At 39.1% G+C, this 22465-nt stretch overlaps 1 protein-coding gene across 1 annotated transcript in view; it reads left to right on the top strand.

Moving 5' to 3' along the window:
- Positions 1-21927, top strand: part of ngly1 (N-glycanase 1) — a 48464-nt gene extending 26537 nt beyond the window's left edge. Inside the window, exons 5-12 of the mRNA XM_059944995.1 lie at positions 514-733; positions 5602-5723; positions 8712-8857; positions 10422-10532; positions 14197-14367; positions 18308-18493; positions 20559-20736; positions 21242-21927. Coding sequence (XP_059800978.1) covers positions 514-733; positions 5602-5723; positions 8712-8857; positions 10422-10532; positions 14197-14367; positions 18308-18493; positions 20559-20736; positions 21242-21417 — 1310 coding nt within the window. The 3' untranslated portion in view covers positions 21418-21927. The remainder of the gene's footprint in view (positions 1-513; positions 734-5601; positions 5724-8711; positions 8858-10421; positions 10533-14196; positions 14368-18307; positions 18494-20558; positions 20737-21241) is intronic.
- The last annotated feature ends 538 nt before the right edge of the window (positions 21928-22465 follow it).

Below are 22465 nucleotides of genomic sequence, written 5' to 3'. Positions count from 1 at the left end.
ACCCTCAACCCAGAATCAAAATCAGGTTTAATATCACTAGTATATGTCGTGAAATTGTTGCTTTGCAGCAGCACTACATTGCAATACATAATAATAAAAGTAAGTAGTATAAAAAGAGTGGGAAAATACTGAAGAGGTACCCATGGGTTAATTGTTAATTTAGAAGTCTTGATGGTGGAGGGATAGAAACTGTTCCTTAAACATTGGGTGTACCTCTTTAGGCTCTTGTACCATCTCCTTGGTGGTAGCAATGAGAAGAGGGCATGTCCTGGGTGATAGGGGGTCCTTAATCATGGATGCCACCTTTTGAAGGTGTCCTGGATGCTGATGAGGTGAGGCTAGTGCCCATGATGGAGCAGGCTGAGTTTACAACATTTTGCAGCTTTTACTGATTCTGTGCTATACCAGACAGTAAAGCTACAAGTTAGAATGCTGTCCCTCGTACTGAACATCTGTAGTAATACTTGTGCATCTTGAGGTCATGAATGCAAGTTCTTTCTTTTCCTCCAAAAGGGACAACAGTAAACCAGGAAGACTTCCTGTTGTTGGAGCTCCTACGGTGGTTTAAAGAAGATTTTTTCCAGTGGGTAGACTGTCTTCCCTGTAGCACATGTGGAGGAAGAACAGAATCATCTGGTTCACTTCCATCATCCAGTGAAGATCAAAGATGGGGTGCTGGAAGAGTTGAAAATCATCTTTGTCATAAATGTCACACCAGCAATAGATTTCCAAGGTATGTAGGACCATGACATACAATGCTCTTATGTAATATGACCACTTGCATTAAAACAATTGTCCTACATAATTCTCTTTTCTTTGGCTTGAGGATGATAAAAATTATGATATTATAATTGATGTATTATTGTCATGTACCAAGTTACAGTGGAAAAACTTTGTTTTATATTCCTTCTGGTCAAATCATTCTAAGCATAAGTACATAGAGATAATACAGAGAAAAGCAATAACAGAATGTAGAGAGCACAGCTCAGCACATTAGGAACAAGCTTCCCCTCTATGTACTTTGTATATACTTCTCACTGCTTCAGTAAAGCAGACAGCATAACCAAAGACCCAACCCATCCTGGACATTTTCTCTTCTCACTTGCCCATCAAATCCTGAAATGTCAACCGTTTATTCCTCTTCATGGATGCTGCCTGACCTGCTGAGTTCCTCCAGCATTTTGTGTGTGTTGCAGAAGAAAGAAAAGCCTGAATGCATGTACCACCAGGCTCAAAGACAGCTTCTATTCCACTGTTATCGGACACTTGAACTGACCTATTGTACAATAAGCTGGAGCCTTGGTATCACTATCTACCTTGTTATGATCTTGCATCTTATCATTTATCTGCACAGCACTTTTTCAGTAGCTTTTACACATTATTCTGCATTGTTATTTTACATTATTCTAGCTCAATACTTTGTATAACTATTTGATATGTATAAAGAGTGTGCAAGACACTATCTTGGTGCATGTGACAATAATAAACCAATACTGATATACTGTTACAGTTGAGTATTTGATGTTCAAACTAGCCTAAAGTTTCTTAAAACTAATTTCCAGCCACTCAAGTTTTCAGCAGGAGTACATTTCTTATTCATTCTTAAACATTAATTTGTTTCTTAAACAACTAGTTTACATCTGGTTTCCATTTGAAGTTTACACATTATCTCTTTACCTACAGAGGGATACTGATATCTTAGGTTAACTGTTTTTCTGTGTCTACTCTTCTCATATTATGTACCGTGATTTCTTAATTTGTGAATGAATGTAAATTATTCTCATGAATCCCTTAGAAGTAAAACAATAATAGCTGTTTTATTTTTAAAAGACTGTGCATCTTTTCCTCAGAAACAAATGCTTTATAGATACTAAAGCAGTACAACTTCTTGAATTATATTATAAGCATCTAAAGTCTTTCTGCTAAGGTTAAAAATATATACTGTATAAAAAATTTAATTTAGTAGTGCAAAAAGAGAGCAGAAAAATAGTGAGGTAGTGTACATGGGTTCATTGTCCTTTCAGAAATCTGATGTTGGAGTGTTTAATGGGCTGAGTTGATTACTATTTGATTGTAGTAATAAGATGATGTACCAGAATAAGGTGTCTTGTCTTAACCCTAATTTATTATAATGAAAATAGAAAGCACAAAGTAAGTCACAAAGATTTTCACAAAGATTTCAGGGCTGATGATTCTCAGTCAGCACTTGATTGTTGCTGTTGTTGGGGAACTCTGAATTTCAACTCACTCATGAAATCACCCTGGTTCTAGGCACCAATCATGATTCCTCAGTCTACTAGGCAAATTCCAAGGAACCAAGAGAAAGGTACCCGAATAAATATGAGTTTCACAAGTGTAGAGAGACACACAGATACAGACAAGCTCTTTGTTTTGTTGTTCTCGTGCCATTAACTCAGCTGGTTTCTTTCATTCAAACAACACGTGTTCATTAACACAGTGTATCCTTATAAATCATTTAGACACTCGAATGGTCACTCCTTATCCATCAGTCCGCTAAAGTTTTGGATTTAACATTCCTTTAGTTACAAAAGAACATTAAAATTATTAACACAAACATAAGGAAATCTGCAGGTGCAAATTCAAGCAACACACACAAAATGCTGGAGGAATGCAGCAGGCCAGACAGCATCTATAGGAAGAAGCGCTGTTGACATTTCGGGCCGAAACCCTTTGTCAGGACAAACTGAAAGAAAAGATAGGAAGAGGGATTAGTAATTAAAATTGCTAATAAGTGATAAGCTTGAATCCAAAGAAAAATAATCCATCAAGTCAATTTAACAGACATTGAAAAAGAATCCAGTTGCTATCAGTAAACAATTGACATTAACAAACCTGCAGTGTTTGTTACTGTTTTTTTTGTGTCTACTCTTCTCATATTATATACTGTGATTTCTTAATTTGTGAATGAATGTAAATTATTCTCATGAATTCCTTAGTGCGCTCACAAAGAGTTAAACTGTCATTTTAAACTGTTCAGACATTCATCCAGTATGTTACAAAATTTAATACAACAAAGAGGGGAAAGAAGCTGTTCCTAAAAAGTTGTGTGTGTGTGTGTCTTCAGGCTCCTGTACCTTCCCCTGATGACAGTAATAAGAAGAGGGCACATCCTGGGTGATGGTGGTCCTTAATGATGGATGCCACCTTTTGACATTGTCCTCGATGCTGGAGAGACTACTGCTAAAATCTTGGTCATGATGCAGGTTTTAACAAGGAACCAAAAAGAAGATAGCTTGCTACTAGCAATGAATTGTAGAACTTGGGACCCAGAAGTGTGAAGTCGCAATCATCAGTAATGATCAAAAGGAATATATGGCATGCCTAAGTGGTAGGATCACAACTTAAGGTTTAGGGTAGAGGGAGGATACTTTGACTGGGGTGGATAAGTTCATTGTTGAAGAAACTGACAACTGGGGGAAAAAAGTCAATTCTATTTCTCTTCTGTCTGAATAGAGGTTCAGGGCAAAATTGTCTAATTTTGACAAAATATTGGGCAGATTTATTTATTGATTGATTGATTGATTAATTAGAGATACTGCATGGAAGAGGCCTTTCCGGCCCTTTGAGCTATGGCACCCAGCAACCCACTGATTTGACCTTAGCCTAATCATAGGTCAATTTCGGTACATCTTTGGACTGTGTGAGGAAACTAGAGCACATGGAGGAAACCATTGTGCACATAGGAAGAAGCATACAGACTTGCTTACGGCAGCACCAGTTTTGAACTTGGAACTCCAGAATGCCCCGAGCTGTAATACTGTCACACTAACATGCCCTGATGCCCATTTACAGTGCTTCTAGAAAGTTTGTGAACCTTGTAGAATTTTCCCTATTTCTGCATAAATATGACCTAAATGTGATCAGATCTTCAACTTAAATCCTTAAACTAGATAAAGAGAGCCCAATTAAATAAATAACACAAAAATATACTTGTTAATTTATTGAGGAAAATGATTCAATATTGCAAGTTTATTAAGGTATATCTATGCAGAAATAAAATTCAGCAGGGTTCACAAACTTTCTAGCACCACTATATAAGCAATTTCTTGAAGTAATAGCTGAATAATTACATAGTCAACCTGTGCTGCTTTTGCATATCCATTGCTTCTGGTCTGTCTGTATGGAATGGAAATTGCAAAGTAGTTTACCTTTTGTATCTTTCTTTACATCCATTTGGCAGTGTACTGAAATTGTTAGCCTAACAATTCTGTTAGGCTAACGTCAGTCGTGGGGAAGTTGCTTGAGTCCATTATTAAGGACGAAATAGTGGCATATCTTGATGGCAGTAATAGGATTAGGCCGAGCCAGCATGGATTTACCAAGGGCAAATCATGCTTGACTAAGTTTTTTGAGGGTGTAACAAGGATGTTAGACGTGGGTAAGCCAGTGGATGTAGTGTACCTAGATTTTCAGAAGGCATTCGATAAGGTGCCACATAGGAGATTGGTGAGTAAAATCAGAGCTCATGGCATTGGGGGCAAGGTTTCAACATGGATAGAAAACTGGTTGGCAGATAGAAAGCAAAGGGTAGCAGTGAATGGGTGTTTCTCGGACTGGCTGGAGGTGACTAGTGGGGTACCACAGGGCTCTATTGGGACCACAGCTCTTTACGATTTATGTCAACGATATAGATGAGAGCATTGAAAACTATATCAGCAAGTTTGCTGACGATACTAAACTGGGTGGCAGTGTGACATGCGAAGAGGACGTTAGGAGAATACAGGGAGACTTGGATAGGCTGGGTGAGTGGGCAGATACTTGGCAGATGTCATTCAATGTGAATAAATGTGAAGTTATCCACTTTGGAAGCAGGAACAAGAGGGCAGAGTATTGTCTGAATGGTGTCGAGTTAGGTAAGGGAGAAATGCAAAGAGACCTAGGAGTCCTAGTTCATCAATCAATGAAGGTGAATGAGCAAGTGCAACAGGCAGTGAAGAGGGCAAATGGAATGTTGGCCTTTGTTACAAGGGGAATTGAATACAAGAGCAAGGATGTCCTTTTGCATTTGTACAGGGCCCTGGTGAGACCACACCTGGAATATTGTGTACAGTTTTGGTCTCCAGGTTTAAGGAAGGACATTCTGGCAATTGAAGAAGTGCAGCATAGATTCACTAGGTTGATTCCTGGGATGGCAGGGCTATCTTACGCAGAGAGATTGGAGAGATTGGGCTTGTACACACTGGAATTGAGGAGATTGAGAGGGGATCTGATCTGATTGAAACGTCTAAGATAATTAAAGGATTTGATAGGATTGAGGCAGGAAATATGTTCCAGATGTTGGGAGAGTCTAGTACCAGAGGGCATGGATTGAGAATAAGAGGTCAGTTATTTAAAACAGAGTTGAGGAAAAACTTCTTCTCCCAGAGAGTTGTGGAGGCCAATTCTCTGGATGCTTTCAAGAAGGAGCTAGATAGATATCTGATGGATAGGGGAATCAAGGGATATGGGGTCAAGGCAGGGACTGGGGTATTGATAGTGAATGATCAGCCATGATCTCAGAATGGTGGTGCAGACTCGAGAGGCCGAATGGTCTACTTCTGCATCTATTGTCTATTGATGTTCATTCTGTGAACTACGCAGGTATAACCATCCAGAAAAATTACTGGAAACCAGAAGAGGGCGGTGTGGAGAATGGGCCAACTGCTTCACACTTTGCTGTAGAGCCCTGGGATTTGAAGCAAGATTTGTCTGGTGTACAACAGGTAATAACTTTTGTTACTGTTGGATTCTGATGCTTTTAATCCAATGTTCTTTTGGAAGTTGGGATATGGGGGGGGAACATAAGCATTTGTTGGTTATGGCTGATGGTGTAGGACAGGGGTTGGCAAACGTTTTGACTTGTGGGCCACAAAGGGTTCTAAAATTTGACAGGGGGGCCGGACCAGGAGCAGATGGACGGAGTGTTTTGGTAATACACCTCATAAGAGAAAATAAAATATCATGAGATATGTAGAAAACATGTGCTTTAATTTCAATTGAAAATGAACAAATGCATTACAGCAAAATATCTGTCTTTGAAGTCCCATGGTATTTAGCTATTTATTGAAATGACTTTTAAAACACTGAAAATTAAATGAATAAAATACAGCTTTTTTTAATAGTAACAGTTATTATTTTAAAGCACTGAAAATTCTGTTATCCTTCAAGATATTATCATCATCACTCTCCTCCTGCCTGTCTTTATTTCAAAAACGGTAGGAGATGCAGGTCTACTTGTCCTGCTCCTTCTTATTCAATTGTCCCCTGTGCCAAAACTCAACAACGACCAGCACAAGTACAGAACAATGACAGCGCGCCAGTATGCGGAGCGCGTTATTTGATCTGGAGCGCATTTTTTATTTTGAGAACGTACGTGCACCTGCGCATTACTCATGTCCATCACTTAACAGAAATGACATGTAACATGTAAGGCTTATTGAAAAAAATATTTTCAAATGCATTTTTTACATAACACAACGAAGAAACTTATTTTTAATTTCAGTGGGAACAGTGTTGTTGGTCTCCCTTTTTAGCCAGCGCATCAAAGTCTGGATTTAGTTTTGTTGTGGCGATTCTCAGGATGGATCTGAGGTGTTGGTCAGTTAACTTGGATCTGTGGCTGGCTTTGTTGATGTTCATGACGCTGAACGCCTGTTCACACAAATAGGACGAGCCGAACAAAGAGTAAAGCACAAATGTGGAGTAATACGCTGCACCTCAACAAAGGTCAATGTGTAGCGGTGTGCTACATGCAGCGTTAAATTACGACACGGAGTCGGTAATTGCAGTCGAAGGAAAAACTTTATTCGAAATCCCCAGCCTCACTTTTAAGCCTCCCTCAACCTGCCCCCCATGGCGCAGAGGCTCCAAAGCTCTGTGCTCACAAATCCCCGCAGGCTATCTCCCTTAGCCGGAACGCTGGCTAATTGTGAGCCGGTTCGGATGTGCCAGGAAATGGGTCACCACAAATGTATATAGTGTGCATCATCTATTGGGAAAACGCCAGAATTGCGGGGAAAAAACGTTAACAAGGTTTATTAATATAATTTCATCAAGTTCTGCGGGCCGGATTAAAAAGCTTAACGGGCCGCATATGGCCCCCGGGCCGTAGTTTGTCTATGCCTGGTATAGGAGCATAGTCAACTATGTGGTACATATAGTTAGAAAGTGGGGGGGTAAAAAATCTGTTGTGTTGGATTAGAATATAGGATTGCTATTTTTTTCTTGTATTTTCCTTGTAATTTAATTTACCTATGCTTGCTTATAATGTTTATGTGATCACATATATGCATGTAATAGTTCAGTATTTTCTAGAAGTTTCTCAGTTTTTCTGCAGCAGTTGCCTTCCACTTGAATCTGGCTGTTTAGTAGGATAACTGTTATCACTAGAATGTCATCTCTAGTCTTGAGTATGAGATGGCCACAACTTATTTTTGTTTGTCCATGCATCATTTAATGAAACATCTGTAATCAGCAAGTTTTCTGCCTCATTCATGATTTCTGAAAAACCTCTGGATCAGTCTCGCCAGATCCAACGGTTCCTTCCCCAAAAGCAAGATATTGGTGGAGAAGTTGATTGTGCAATATAATTATTTTCATTGTTCTGCAGCAGAGCACGTTAAAATTAATTTCCCACTTTGCCATTGTGAATGTCAACTCAGAGGTAGCTAATTCCAATAGAAAAGCCACCGAGCTGTTGTTTAAAGAGCAAACACGAGGAAATCTGCAGATGCTGGAAATTCATACAACAACACACACAAAATGCTGGTGGAACACAGCAGGCCAGGCAGCATCTATAGGAAGAAGCGCTGTCAACGTTTCGGGCCGAGACGGAGCATTTTGTGTGTGGAGCTGTTGTTTCACCTCTTGTGTAACTGATGAATGGCAATCTGTTTAACTTGAAAAGTTAATTCATCTACTTGGTTGTTTATTACTTAAGAGCTCATTCTACTGACCTTTCAGGCTATTTACTTGTACTTCCTGACATCAGATACCTCCTGTACCTAATAAAGTGGTCACTGAGTATATGTTCATGGTCTTCTGTGCTGTAGTCCATTCACGTCAAGGTTCAAGTTGGGTATTCAGAGTTGCTCTTATAAACGCATGGTTATTTGAGTTACTGTTGCCTTCCTGTCAGCTTGAACCTGTCTGGCCATTCTCCTCTGACCTCTCTCATTAACAAGGCATTTCTGCCAACAAAGCTGCTGCTCACTGGATGCCTTTCATTTTTTCACACTATTCTCTGTAAATTCTAGAGACTGTGGTGTGTGAAAATCCTAGGTGATCAGCAATTTCTGAGATACTCATCTAACACCAACAATCATTCCACAGTCAAAGTCACTTGCATCATATTTTTTCCCTATTTAATCTGAACAACTGTACCTCTTGGCCATGTCTGCGTGTTTTAATGGCACATGATTGGCTGATTAAATATTTGCATTAATGAACAAGTGTACCCAATAAAGTGGCCACTGAGTGTTTATAATGAAGAAATTCTTATCGTAATAAACAATTGCTTAATAGTTACTTTGTTTAAATTATAATACAGGTTGACGTAGTTAACTCTTAATTAAATAAGATCAGGTTGTTTGTATTCAGGATCAGCTTTCAGAACTTAAGCCCAGGTATTTTTACGGAGTTCATTTAACTGTTGCTGGTGTAATCAGAAGGCCAGCTTTAATTAAGGGAACTGAGCTTGGTTATCTTTACAGATCATGTGTGGACAGAGGTTTATTCGGTCTCCCAGAAAAGGTGGTTGCACTGTGATCCCTGTGAAAATGTCTGTGACAAACCACTCCTCTATGAAATTGGATGGGGAAAGAAGTTGTCTTACATTTTTGCATTTTCAAAGGATGAGGTAAAATTTACAATTGTGTCATTCTGTTTGGTTAACAATCATGTTAAAGTTTCTGCATCATGATTAAATGCAGATTCTAAAGAACAGTACTGTGGAGTTAGCAGCCAGTGTAATAGTTAAAATTATTAAGATTGTTAATTATTAAGACTGTTGAAGTCTTGATTTCATTAAATTTTTGTTATAATTAATATATTTTATAGTTAATATTAAAGATTAGCTTTTTCATGTGTGCAGTATATCAAAACATACAATGAATCCCATTAAATTGTAAGAATAATTTATTATGTAAATATAAATTGATTTGATTAATATTTAATTAATTGTAATTAAATATATGTATTAATTAAAGTAAATAAGTACTTATTAAATATATTATGTAAAAATAAGGTTTTATGTTATAAAATACCAAATGTACATTTGTTGCAAAGAATAGTTAGTTTTTGTTGTTTTAACCCTTTTCTCTTAAAGTGTTTTTTTCTAAGTTTGTCATTGATTTAAGTTAAGTTGTCAAATTCACTTTGCAAGACTACAAGGGACTTGAAAACCTTTCAGTTGTCTAATATATTTCTTCTCATTGCGAGTGAAGCTGCCAAAGCTGTCTTTCTTTTCTACCTTTGGTTCACCTAGGAATTACTAATGGTCTTCCCTAGATGACAAGAGTTCTTTGTATTGATGAAGCCCTCTCACAGTAGTGTTAATGAACATTTCAGGATTCATGTTAAGTGACAATGGTGCAGGGATTGAAAGGAAGCTTGGAGCTAATGGTTCTCCATAAATATTAATGCTTTTTCTTTATGATTTGAATAGGGGCCAGTTGGTGTAGTTGCACTTGATGTTGGTGATCACTATAGTCAGAATACATTAGTGAAAAAGTACAGATCCAATGCAAAAGGCAGTGATCAGCAAAGGTGCTATATCATGCAAGTATCAGTAATGCTTCTGAATTTTAGTTGAGAGTTCTTTTCAGAGATTTGACACAATTTTAGCAATCTGTGGGCTCCTTTGCTACTCCTATTGTTTGTATGACATGTGCAGCTAAGATTCTGGTAATGGTCATAGTCATACAGCATAGAAAAGGCCCACCGTGCCCATGCCAATCTTTTTGTTCATCTGCATGAATTCCATTTTCCCACTTTAGGACTGTATCCTGCTCCGCCTTACCTGTGCAAGTGCATGTCTAAATGCCTTTTAAGTATGATTGTATCTAACACAGGTATCTCCGTTCGGTTTTCTTTCATATAAATTCTTTACACCCTTAATCATATTTTCTTCAGCTGCTAATTGAGCAACATAGGAAATCTTCAGTTTTGTTTTTTTTTGTGTGTGCTTAAATCCCTCCTTAGCCTCGTCTCCCAACCCACCTCAATCTTGAACTGCTCAGAACTCCTGTGTTACTGTCTCTCAATTACTTTACTACTTCTAACTTTGGAGCTTCATCCATCCATGTTGTTTAAAATAGAATGGAAACTTCAGATCTCCTTTCTGCTTAATACCCTAAATAAAACTAAAGCTTTTGATCAGTTGTTGAATGAAATTTGTCATAATGTTCCACTTATCCTTTCAGGTGGTTGATGTTAGCTGGAGATACTCATGCAAGCACACAGAAGTTCTGACTCGCAGAACACAACTCAGTGAAGGATTATTACGAGAAACCATTAATAAATTAAATTCTGAGGTAAAATATTATCTGTATGGGGTGTAAAGGTGAAAATATATCTGCTAAGTACAAGAGATTTTGCAGAAGCTGGAAATCTCAAGCATACACACAAAATGCTGGAGGAAGTCAGCAAATCAGACAGCATCTATGCAAATAAATAAAGAGTTGGCATTTCAGGCTGACCCTTCATTAGGACCTACATCAGTGAGTCCTGAGGAAGGGTCTTGTCCTGAAACGTCAACTGTTTATTAATTTCAATGAAATGAAATGTCCATATTATTTCATATTTCCTTGCAACATGGATGGAGACTGTAATGGTCTGGTACACATTACAATCCCATCCACTCGATAGTTTTGCGTCTAACTTACTCTTCACATTTTCAACAACTCCTGCACAGAAACTACAGCTTTCTTCCTACATGCTCTTGGCACTTTATGTTAATATACCAAACTACATGTTTTGGGATGTGGAACAGTTGAACCATAAGAAATAGGAGCAAAATTAGGCCACCTGCTCGTTGACACTGCTGCTATTTCAATCTTGCTAATTTTTTATCCCTCTCAACCCCATTCTCCTACCTTCTCTCCGTAACCTTTGGCATGCTTACTAATGAGAACCTATTAATCTCTGCTTTAAATATACCCAGTGACTTGGCCTTCACAACCATATGGCAATGAATTACACAGATTCACCATTCTCTAACTAAAGAAATTGCTCCTCATTTCTGTTCTAAATGGATGGCTTTGTATTCTGAAGTTGTGTCCTCTGGTCCTGGATTCTCCCACTATTGAAAATATTGACAATATGCAGTTTACTTGACTATCATAACATTGTCCTCTTACATGCCTTTTTATCTCGTAATTTGTACTCCACATCTTGGATACTGTTTGGAGGCCTGTATGTAACTCCCATCAAGGTCTTTTGACCCTTGCAATTCCAGAACTCTATCCACAAGTATTCTTTTACCTTCCGATCCTATGTCACTATCTTTGGATTTGATTTCATTTTTTTTTAACCAACAGAAAGACCCCACCTCCTCTGCCTACCTGCCTGTCCTTTTGATACAATGACATTCTTAGATGTTAAGCTGCCAACTATGATCTCCTTTCAGTCACGACTCAGTGATACCCATGTCATACCTGCCAATTCCCAACTGCAGTACAAGATCATCTACCTTAATCCATACAATGTGTGCTTTCAAATATAACCCCTTCAGTCCTGTTTCATCACACTTTTTGATTTTGCCCCATGTTATATTTCAACTCATCTGACTAACTGCAATTTTGCCCTATTACCTGCCTGTCCTTTTTCATAATCTCACTATGCACTCCATCTACTTGTATACCAATTGACCCGTGCTCAGCCCTATCACTCTGGTTCCCATCCCTTTGCCAAATTAGTTTAAACCTTCCCCAACAGCTCTAGCAAACCTCACAAGGATATTGGTCCCCCTTGGGTTCAGATGTAACCCATTCTTTTGGTACAGGTCAGGCTATATCTTCCTCAGAAGATATTACAATGGTCCAGAAATCTTAACCCTGTCATCTGCACCAGTTGATCAGCCACACATCTGCCAAATCATCCTATTCTTACCCTCACTGACATGTGGCACAGGCAGCTATCCAGAGAGTACTACCCTGGAGGTCCTGCTTTTCAGCCATCTTCCATAACTCCCTATATTCCCACTTCAGGACCTCCTCTGTTTTCCTACCTATGTTGTTAGTGCCAATATGTACTACAAGTTATGTACCACAACTTCCAGCTGCTTTGTGACTCTGTACTCTGGAGCATGTGTAGATGGAGATAAAGATCTGTGGGCAGCTGAATTTGAGGAAGCTGTTTCACAGTACCTCACAATTGATAGAGTAAGTGACTTCAATGTATGTGTGGTGACTGGGTCTGTCCCATGCAGTTGTCAAGAAAAGGGCTAACACTGCAAAACACTGGATGAACCGAATCACATTTGCTGAGACTCTCTCCTGCTATTTGAGAGAGGAGACCACCAATGTTATTAGGTGTGAAATCAGCTTAGTTGTTCACTGAGCCAAAACAAGTTTCAAACCTTGGGCATTTAATGATCTGTGATCTGGTCATAAGCAGTTGGAGGAGAAACATCATGTTCCATTTGGGTATCCTCCAAACTAATATGGCCACTCTTCAGTTGGAGAAGTAACACCTCGTATTTGGTCTAGCCAACCTGTTGGAATAAACCTTGATTTCTCTAATTTATGGTAATTTCTCTATTCCCCACCCCCCTTCTCCTTTTTCATTCCCCATTCTGGTTACACTCTCACCCTTTCTCCTCCCCTGCTCATACCTCCCTTTGATTCTCCTCCTCATTCCATTTCTTCTATATGTACAATGTCCTGTGTATGTTACTCAAAATGGGTTTTTTGGTTTGTTAAGAGTAGGAATGCTTCTTTGATAAGTGTTTCTGTCGCAGTTGTTTTGCTTTATACTTGTTGATATGGTAATTGTATTCATTTGTTAACCAATGGGGAATGTTATTTTGTCTTGTGAGGCTGGGAACTTGGGGGAGGGGTTTTTCACGGGCTTTTGGGAGAGAGCGGGAGGAAGACGTCGAGGAAGGTGGACGTGCGCTGCACTGCTCGGAAGACCACCGGGCGTGGTCCTAGGTGCAAAGACGTGGAGAGCGGGAGGAAGTCGTCGAGGAAGGTGGACGTGCGCTGCACTGCTTGGAAGACCACCGGGCGTGGTCCTAGGTGCAAAGAAGTGGAGAGCGGGAGGAAGTCGTCGAGGAAGGTGGACGTGCGCTGCACTGCTTGGAAGACCACCGGGCGTGGTCCTAGGTGCGAAGACGTGGAGGTCGGAGGCAAGCGACGAGGGGTCAAATGGTTCGATGTTTGAGCTCCAACGATGTGCACTAAACTGACTGACCTTTGATAAGTTGGCACCTTTTTGTTTTGTTTGTTTCCCTTGCATATATATTGTATTGCCTAATACTCTTTTAATTTTAGTAAACTCTTTAAAGTGTATTTCATAACGGTATTTGTTGTGGGTTTGATACTGTGGGCGGGCGCGAGGCATAAACTCGATTCTCACAGCACCTGCATGTACGGGAGGTGAGATTGGTGTGCGGCTGGATCTCCTTTTCCCCTAGACATATACCAGCCTGTTGGGTAAGTGTTACATATACTTTACTGTCTTTTCTAATCAGATCTCTTTTTACAGCCCTTTACCTCTTCCCCCATCCCTTAATTCTTCTTAATTTCCTTTTCACCCACCCACCCAACCCCCTCACCTGGTCTCACCTATCACCTGCCAGCTTGTACGCCTTCTCTTCTCCCCACCTCTTATCCTTGCTTCTTTTCCCCTTTGTTTCCAGTCCTGATGAAGGATATTAGCCAAAAATGTCAACTGTTTATTCTCTTCCATAGTTGTTGCCAGACCTGTTGAGTTCCTCCAGCATTTGGTGTGTGTTACTCAAGATTTCCAGCATCTGTAGATTCTCTTGTGTTTAGATTTTGCTGCTGTTGGGGAGGTGATCAGTTACATTAGGTACTGTCACAAGTGGAAGCATTTAATCTTAATAGAATGATTTTTTTATTTAAAGTAAACCTTATAATTAAGGGCACAAATTAATTGAGTTAGATGACTTCGTGGTACATGGACCTCTCTGGTTAAGCTGAAATGTGGTTTCACACTGTTTTATAATTGCAGAGAAAACACTTCCTTCCACAAGAGAGGAAACAGGAGCTTTTGGAACGGTACATTGTTGAACTTGTTGAATTCATTTCGCCAAAGACTCCTAAGCCAGGAGAATTTGGTGGAAGGACATCAGGTTCTGTCATGTGGAGAGTAGCTAGAGGAGAAACTGGATCCCAGGCTCAGGTAATCACTATTATTTATTAATCTGTAGAACATGGACAATAACCATCATCATTTTACAATTAAATTTGCCTTTTCGAACATTAACTTTTTTTTTAGCTCATCAAGCATTTATTAAAAGCTTTCTGTTTAACAGTTCTCTGGTACATAGTGAAATTTTAAGCCATGTTCTTTTGCATTATAGGTACCAATTAGCATGGAATTTCATAAAACACAGAATAGTACAGCATAGGAACAGGCACAGCCTGCAATGTTGTGCCAAACCAATTAAATTAGTAATCAAGTGGCCAACTAAACTAATCTCTTCTGCCTGTACAATGCCCATATCCTTCCATTTCAGTCACATTCATGTGCCTATCTAAACATCTCTTAAAGTCCCTAATGTACCCTGGCTCTAGCAGCACCCTTAGCAGCACATTCCAGGCACCCACCACTTCCTGTGTGGAAAATAAAAACTTGCCCCCACATCTTTATTGAAATTACTCCCTCTCACCCGTGAATGCTTAGAAAGGTACAGTACAGAAACAGGCCTTTTGGCCAATCTAGTCCATGCAGAACCATTTAAACTGCCTATTTCCATTGTTCTGCATTAAGACCATAGCCTTCCATGCCCCTACCATCCATGTACCTATCCAAACTTCTCTTAAATGTTGAAATCAAGCTTACATGCATTACTTGTGCTGGCAGTTCATTTCGCACTCTCACAACCCTCTGAGTGAAGTTTCCCCTCATGCTCCCCTTAAACTTTTCGCCATTCACCCTTAACCCATGACTTCTAGTTGTAGTCTCATTCATCTTCTTTGGCTGTCCATCGATTTTTGATGATGACTGAGGCCAGGACAAGTTTGTATGGAAGACCTGCAGTTGCCTATGCTGCAAGTCTCCCCTCTCCACACCACCGATGTTGTCCAAGGGAAGGTCATTAGGACCCATGCAACTTGGCACCGGTGTCGTCGCAGAGCAATGTGTGATTTAAGTGCCTTGCTCAAGGACACAACATGCTGCCTCAGCTAAAGCTCGAACTAGTGACCTTCAGATCACTAGACTGACGCCTTATCCACTTGGCCACATCCCATTCAATCACAGTGGAAAAAGCCTGCTTGCATTTACCAGACATAAGTTTATATACCTCTATGTTCCAAGGAATAAAGTCCTAACCTTTTCAATCTTTCCTTATAATTCAGGTCCTCCAGACTTCGCAATATGCTTGTGAATTTTCTCTGTACTCTTTCAACCTTATTTACATCTTTCTTGTAGTTAGGTGACCAACACTGGGCTTTGATTTATGAAGACCAATGTGCCAAAAGCTTTCTTTATAACTCTATCTACCTGTGATGCCACTTCAATGAATTATGGACCTGTATATTCCCAAATCTCTTTGTTCTACTGCATTCCTCGGTGCCCTACCATTCCCTTTGTAAGACCTACATGCCCTCTGGCCCACAGACTTACTCAACAGATCAGACAGCATCTATGGAACAGTTGACATTTTGGGCCGAGACTGACATTTAAACCCTGGGGGAGAAAAGTACTGTCTATTCGATCACAATTCAGGAACACTTTTTTCCTGTGTTGTGTGTGAAACATTAAATGAAATGTGTAAGTATTTGGAGTTTTTTCAATAGGTGAATGGAACTGTCTGGCATGCTTGGAGTATTGTGTGACTGTGGTACACCCGTTGAGAGATTGAATTTATTGACATTTTACTGATTCTGGTCATCTAGCTGAGCTCACTGAAACTTTACAGCGCATGTCTTGGCCATTTCACTCCCAAGTACTCCTTTTTTCACTCAAGGTTCACAGTAGGCTTTGAGAGCTTCCACGTTCCCCATACATGGAGGATTCCCTACTTTGTGATGAGCTTCCGAAAGCTGCATTTGAAATTTGGTGTGCCCGCTCTCCTGTTTGCTCTGCTGTAGGTTGCAACAAATCATCAGAATCAGAAACACAAAAACAATCAGAGAAAGAATCAGAATCAAGTTTATTATCACTGACATGTTGTAAAATTTGATGTTCTGTATCAGCAGTACAGTGCAATGTGTAAAATATACTATAAATTATAATAAGAAATATCTGTACAGATAAACCAGTGCAAAAGAGAGCAAAAATACTAAGATAGCGTTCATAGTTTAATTATCTGTTCAGAAATCTGATGGTGGAGGGGAAGAATCTGTTCCTAAACTGTTGAGTGTACGTCTTCAGGCTCCTGTACCTTTTCTTTGGTAGTGATGAGAAGAGGCCATGTCTTGGATGGTGAGGGTCCTTAATGATGGTTGCCTCCTTTTTAGAGGAATCATCTTTTGAAGATGTCTAGGATATTGGGGAGGCTAGTGCCCATGATGGTGTTGGCTGAGTTTACAAACCTCTGCAGCTTTTCCAATCCCGTACAGTGGTAACTCAATACCAGATGGTGATGCAGCCAGATAGAATGCTCTCCACAGTAAATCTGTAGGAATTTGCAAGGGTCTTCAGTAACAAACCAAATCTCAAATTTGTATTGAACTATAGCTGCTGGTGGGTCTTCTTCGTAATTGTATCAGCCTAGGATAGCTCTTCAAGATATTGACTCCCAGGAACTTGAAACTGCTCACCTTTTCCACTGCTGATCCCTTGATGAAAGCTGGTGTGTATTCACCCAACTTTCCCTTCGTGAAGTCCACAGTCAATTCCTTCCTTAGGTCTTACTGACGTTGAATGCACAATTGTTGCGATACCACTCAACCAGCTGATCTTTCTCACACCCAGAGGCCTCCTCATCACCATTTGAGATTCTGCCAACAATTGGTGAATTTTGAGCTGTGCCTAGTCACATAGTTTTGGGTGTAGAGAGAGTATTGTTGCTGATCTGTTATCCCAGGACACATTAGCCAGTGTTGTGCTTATACAATTGTAATTGATTTTTATTAAAGTTTTAGGTCATGAATTTCAGACCCAAGTCTTAACTCAGACTGAATTTAAAATTCAGGCATGTTATGATCACTTCGTCCTAGGGAGACCTTTATAATAACATCATTTACTAATTTTATATTGTTACATAATGACAGATGGTAAATAGACTGCTTAGTTTCCTGACATATTCCTTTGAGAGACCATGCCAGATGCTCTATAAGAATTAATCCTCAACTTGATTTGTCCTATCTAAATAATGACAATACTGATCCATGATATTAAAGTGCCCTTTCAACAAACACCCATTTTTTTTTAATACTCCCAAGGTGATTTTTTGGCTTTGATGAAGTTAGCTTCCTGTAAAACACCTTGATGTCCCCTGGGCTCTGGACTGGGGAAAAACATTCCATTTCGTCTGGGCTCTAGTGAATTTTCACCTGAGGATTTTTAATAATAACACACAATGATTAGCAAGTCAGGCAACATCTATGGAAGGAAATGGACAGTCAACGTTTTGGGTCTGAAGAAGGGCCTTGACCTGAAATGTCACCCAACCATTCCCCTCCGAAATGTTGACTGTTTATTCCCCTCCATAGATGCTGCCTGACCTGCTCAGCTCCTCCAAAAATTAGGAGATTGCTCCAGATTTCCAGCGTCTGCAATCTGTCTTGTGGCTCACGAATGGCATTATCTTTGCCTACCCCCTCCATGATTTCCTATCCAGTGCTCTTCTCTGAAAAACTGGAGTCTAAATAGTGGCAGATATTTTGAATTTCCTCACCCTCAAACAAGAAATAGCAGAACAGACTCTATGAGCCAAATGGCCTAATTTTGCTCCTATGCCTTATACTCTATGGTAGTTTCACATCTGATCCTACTGATTTATTCAGTGCAATAATTTAAACACACAGGAGTAAGTTAGGTCAAGGTGAGATTATTTTTCTTCTTTCTACCCTGCAATTTTATGTTTCTCAATAATGTAATTAGTGCTGTTGTCAGAAGGCTATTATGTCATAGGATTTAACTTTACACTTTGTATTATCTTTGTGTACAGAATGATGGATTTAGTTTTACAGCAACTGACAAAGAAAAAGCAGCAAAGTTATTTCATCTCAAATATAATGCAGCTGAAGATCAGTATGTCCGAGTTTCCAACAATAATGAAGTCATTAAAGGCTGGGAAAAAGGCGTATGGAAAATGGATTCTGTGTTTCGAAAGGTTGAACAAGATTGGAAAATGGTATGGCTTTGTACACTGCTTCCATAAACCTTGACTTAGAAAGCCTTTTAGCTTCTCAGTAGGAACTCTCAAAAATTATGATGAAAGCTGTTGGGATAAGTAGGGTATTGTTTATTTTCATTGAACTGAGGTTAACCCAGTAGTGCAATTGCTTGATAAATCAGAATCAGGTTTAACATCACTGACATATATTGTGAAATTTGTTTTATGACAGCAGCACAATCCAAACATAATTAAAAACTATAAAATACAATAGTAAATATATATATTTCTTATTGTAATTTATAGTTAATCTATATATTTAAATAAGTAGTGCAAAAGAAAGAAAAGAATAGTGAGGTATTGTACATGGATACATTATCCATTCAGAAATATGGTGGAGGGAAGAGGCTGTTTCCAAAACATTGTGTCTCTTCAGGCTCCTGTACCACCACCTTACTGGTGGCATCAATAATTTGGATAGCTGAACAGTAAAAACCACAAAGGTTGTAGGTTTGACTGAGGAGACTTCTGATAAAAGACTACCCAAAGCACTGTCTTCAAGTCAATCTGTTAAAGTGGTCAAGGGATATTTCATTACTAGAAAGAGAGGTTTACAGATTCAGTGAGTGATTATGCTGGAAAGATGAGGTATTTCCAGTCTTGGTGTGGCTTCTGGAGAAAGTGGTGATCTCAGCATCTAGGTTACATACCTTTAGGTTGTTGGAATCCAGTCAGCATTGTTTTTATTTTATTTATTTATTTTGTCTTATTTAGAGATACAGGGCAGAATAGGCCCTACAGGCCCTTTGAGCTGCACCGCCTGCAACAAATCTGTTCACGTATGAATAAATAAATGAAATGGGGAGAAAATGCCGCAGCAACCTCCAATAACCCCGATTTAATCCTACTATTATCATTGGGACAATTTACAGTGACCAGTTAACCTACTCGGTATGTCTTCGGACTGTGGGAGGAAACCAGAGCCCCCTGGGGGAAAACCTGTACGTCTTCCAAGGGGAAGATGTACAGAGACTCCTTTTTAAAGAAGACTTCAACAAAGTGCAGTAGCAAAGTACTAAATAAAATTGAGGCTTGTGGAATTAGAGATAGATTTGTTTCTTTATATGTATGTGAAAACATTATATGCTGTTATGCTGAAAATACTTATCTATAACCTGAATAACACATACAAAATGCTGGAGGAACTCAGTAGGTCACATAGCATCTATGGAAAGAAATAAATGATTGATGTTTTAGGCCAAGAACCTTAATGGGGACTGAATAACCTGACATATTCACTATGGAGCTTGTCCTTCAAAAGAATGAGCATAGTCCATTTCTTCATTTAAAAGCTACTTGATTATGTATGTAAATACATAGAACATGAGATTTCATTGTCAGATTGTCATCTGACCGTACATATACAACCGAATGAAACAACATTCCTCTGGACCACGGTGTACCCACAAAACATATCATACACAGCACATAAAACAAAATATTACCACAAATAAGTTAATAAAGTAGGAGTTTATATGTTTTTCCCATGGCCACGTGGGTTTCTACTGGGTGCTCCAGTTTCCTCCCATAGTCCAAAGACGTACTGGTTAGTAGGTTAATTGGTCATTGTAAATTATCCCGTGTTTAGGCTAATGTTAAATCTGGGGGATCCTGGGTGATGCAGCTCGAAGGGCCAGAAAAACCTACTCTGCATAGTACCTCAATAAAATAGATGCTTGTAGTGTGCAGCACAGGTAAACAGTAAACAGCTCAGTGGTGGCAGGTATATATTAGTTTCACAATTTGAGTGAAGAAGCTGTTGCTCAGTCTAGCAATCCTAGTCCTGATACTCCTAAACCTCCTCCCTGATGGTAGTGGGTCAGACAGATTGGGATGGTTGGTAGGGATCCTCAACAATGCTTCGGGCTCTTCATTTACAATGTTCCCAGTAAATATGACAAATCCTCATAGAGGTCTTAGGTGACTTCTTGAAAATGTGATTTATTTTGTGATATATGAATTTGTGCAATTGAAATCTTATAATGGATGAAATATTAATGTAGTAGTTATTTTCTTTCAACAGGTGTACATTGCTCGCACAGAAGGTACGACGTCTGCCAAAGTCAGCTGGAAGTTTGAATGTGGATCAGTGGGTCTGAAGATAGTTGACGTTTCCATTCGATCCACCAGCCAGACATTTCAAACTGGAAAAGTTGAATGGCATCTATATTCAGATTTGATCAAAGTAGATTTAAGTGGAGGTGTGTATTGCCAGTTTATTAAACTTGATTTATACATTTTTTTTACACATTTATTTATCTTTGATTTAGACATACAGCATGATTACAGGCCCTTCCAGCCCAATTAGTCCTGTGCCCAGTAACTCCCATGTGACCAATGAGCCCGGGCTGCTCAATTACACCTTTGTGACTAATTAACCTGTACGTCTTTGGAATGTAGAAGTAAACCGGAGTACCAAAAGGAAAGCCACATAGTCACGGGGAGAATGACTTTAAAGAGAACAGTGGAATAGAACCTTTGTTGCTTGCATTGTAATAGCATTACACTAATTCCTATATTACAGTGCATCATATGTCTTACTATAATAGCATTACACTAATCTCTACACTACCATGCCACCCCATGTCTTGCTGTAATAGTGTTAAACTACCCACTACACTATTGTGCTGCCCCCTGCCTTGTTGAAGATAATTTATGCAAAACCAGTAAGTACCAGTGGTCGTAATTATACTTTCTTTAACTTAGATCCAAGTGCTCATTCGCTCAGTAACTTTAATGGATCTTCTGAACTAGTTTTGGAAGCTGAGATGAGTGGTGGTGATGGCGATGTTGCGTGGCAGCATACTCAACTCTTCCGACAAAGCTTGAATGATCATCAAGAGTACCCTATGGAAATCATAATAACACTGAAGGATCTTTAGATTAAAAATGAATATCAATAGCAGCAACTGAAGTTTTAAAACTATTCAGACCATGTATTTTTTTATTAATGTATTAAGTCTTACAGGAATTTGCACTAAGAATATTTTCAACACCAAACTGAATCTTGATTGGGGCTGATGAGAACACTTGTCCAAAGGAGAATATAGGTAAAATATTAAGTATACAATTGCTTTCTTGTATCATTTGGTGAATAAAAGTTGACTACTCATGTTTTATACAATGTTTTCACAATGTTGATGGGTTCTAAAATTAAATACACCCATAAAATAATTTTGCTGTCATATCTGCACATCACTTCAAAAGACATAATTGGCTTTGTTTTCAAATGCCTTCACAGTATGTTAATCATAGAGCACTACAGCACAGAAGCAGGCCCTTTGGCCCATTTATTTCATGCCAAGCTGTTATTCTGCATAGTGTCATTGACCCATTGCTGGATCATAGCCATCCATGCCCGTTCCTATCTATGTATTTATCCAAACTTCCCTTAAGTATTACAATCAAACCTGTGTCTACCACTTGATGATAAGTGATATAAATGCAGTTTTTGAATCACTTTTGAAATGATCAATACACTTGGATCCTTTGGATTTTATGGGTTTTCACTTCCTTTGAAGCTATTGCTGAGTACGTTATGCTTTTCTCTCTGGAAGTGCTCCATCCATTTCATGATGGGGTAGTATAAGAAAATGTCAGTAAGCAATGGAAAGGTTATGTCATTGAGAATTTTCTGGAAATTATAGCATGGTCCATTTTTAATTAGGAAATTTGAGGCCACACGTGGTTTACAAACAGAGGAAATGTGTAGTGAGGAGAGGCTGTTGATAGGGCAACATTGCAGTCAACAGGATGAGTTGCAGTGTGAAAGGTGGACAAAATCAAAAAGGGTGAATACAGAACTGAAGATGTATCTGAATGCATGCCGTATACAAGATAAGGTAGATAAACTTGCCGCACAGTTGCAGACTGACATGTAAAATGGTGTACTGAATCATGGCTGAAAGAAGATTATAGCTTGTTGCTTAA

Source organism: Hypanus sabinus, chromosome 20 (assembly GCF_030144855.1).
Source record: "Hypanus sabinus isolate sHypSab1 chromosome 20, sHypSab1.hap1, whole genome shotgun sequence".
Lineage (NCBI taxonomy): Eukaryota > Metazoa > Chordata > Chondrichthyes > Myliobatiformes > Dasyatidae > Hypanus > Hypanus sabinus.
This window is presented reverse-complemented; position numbering and strand designations above follow the sequence as displayed.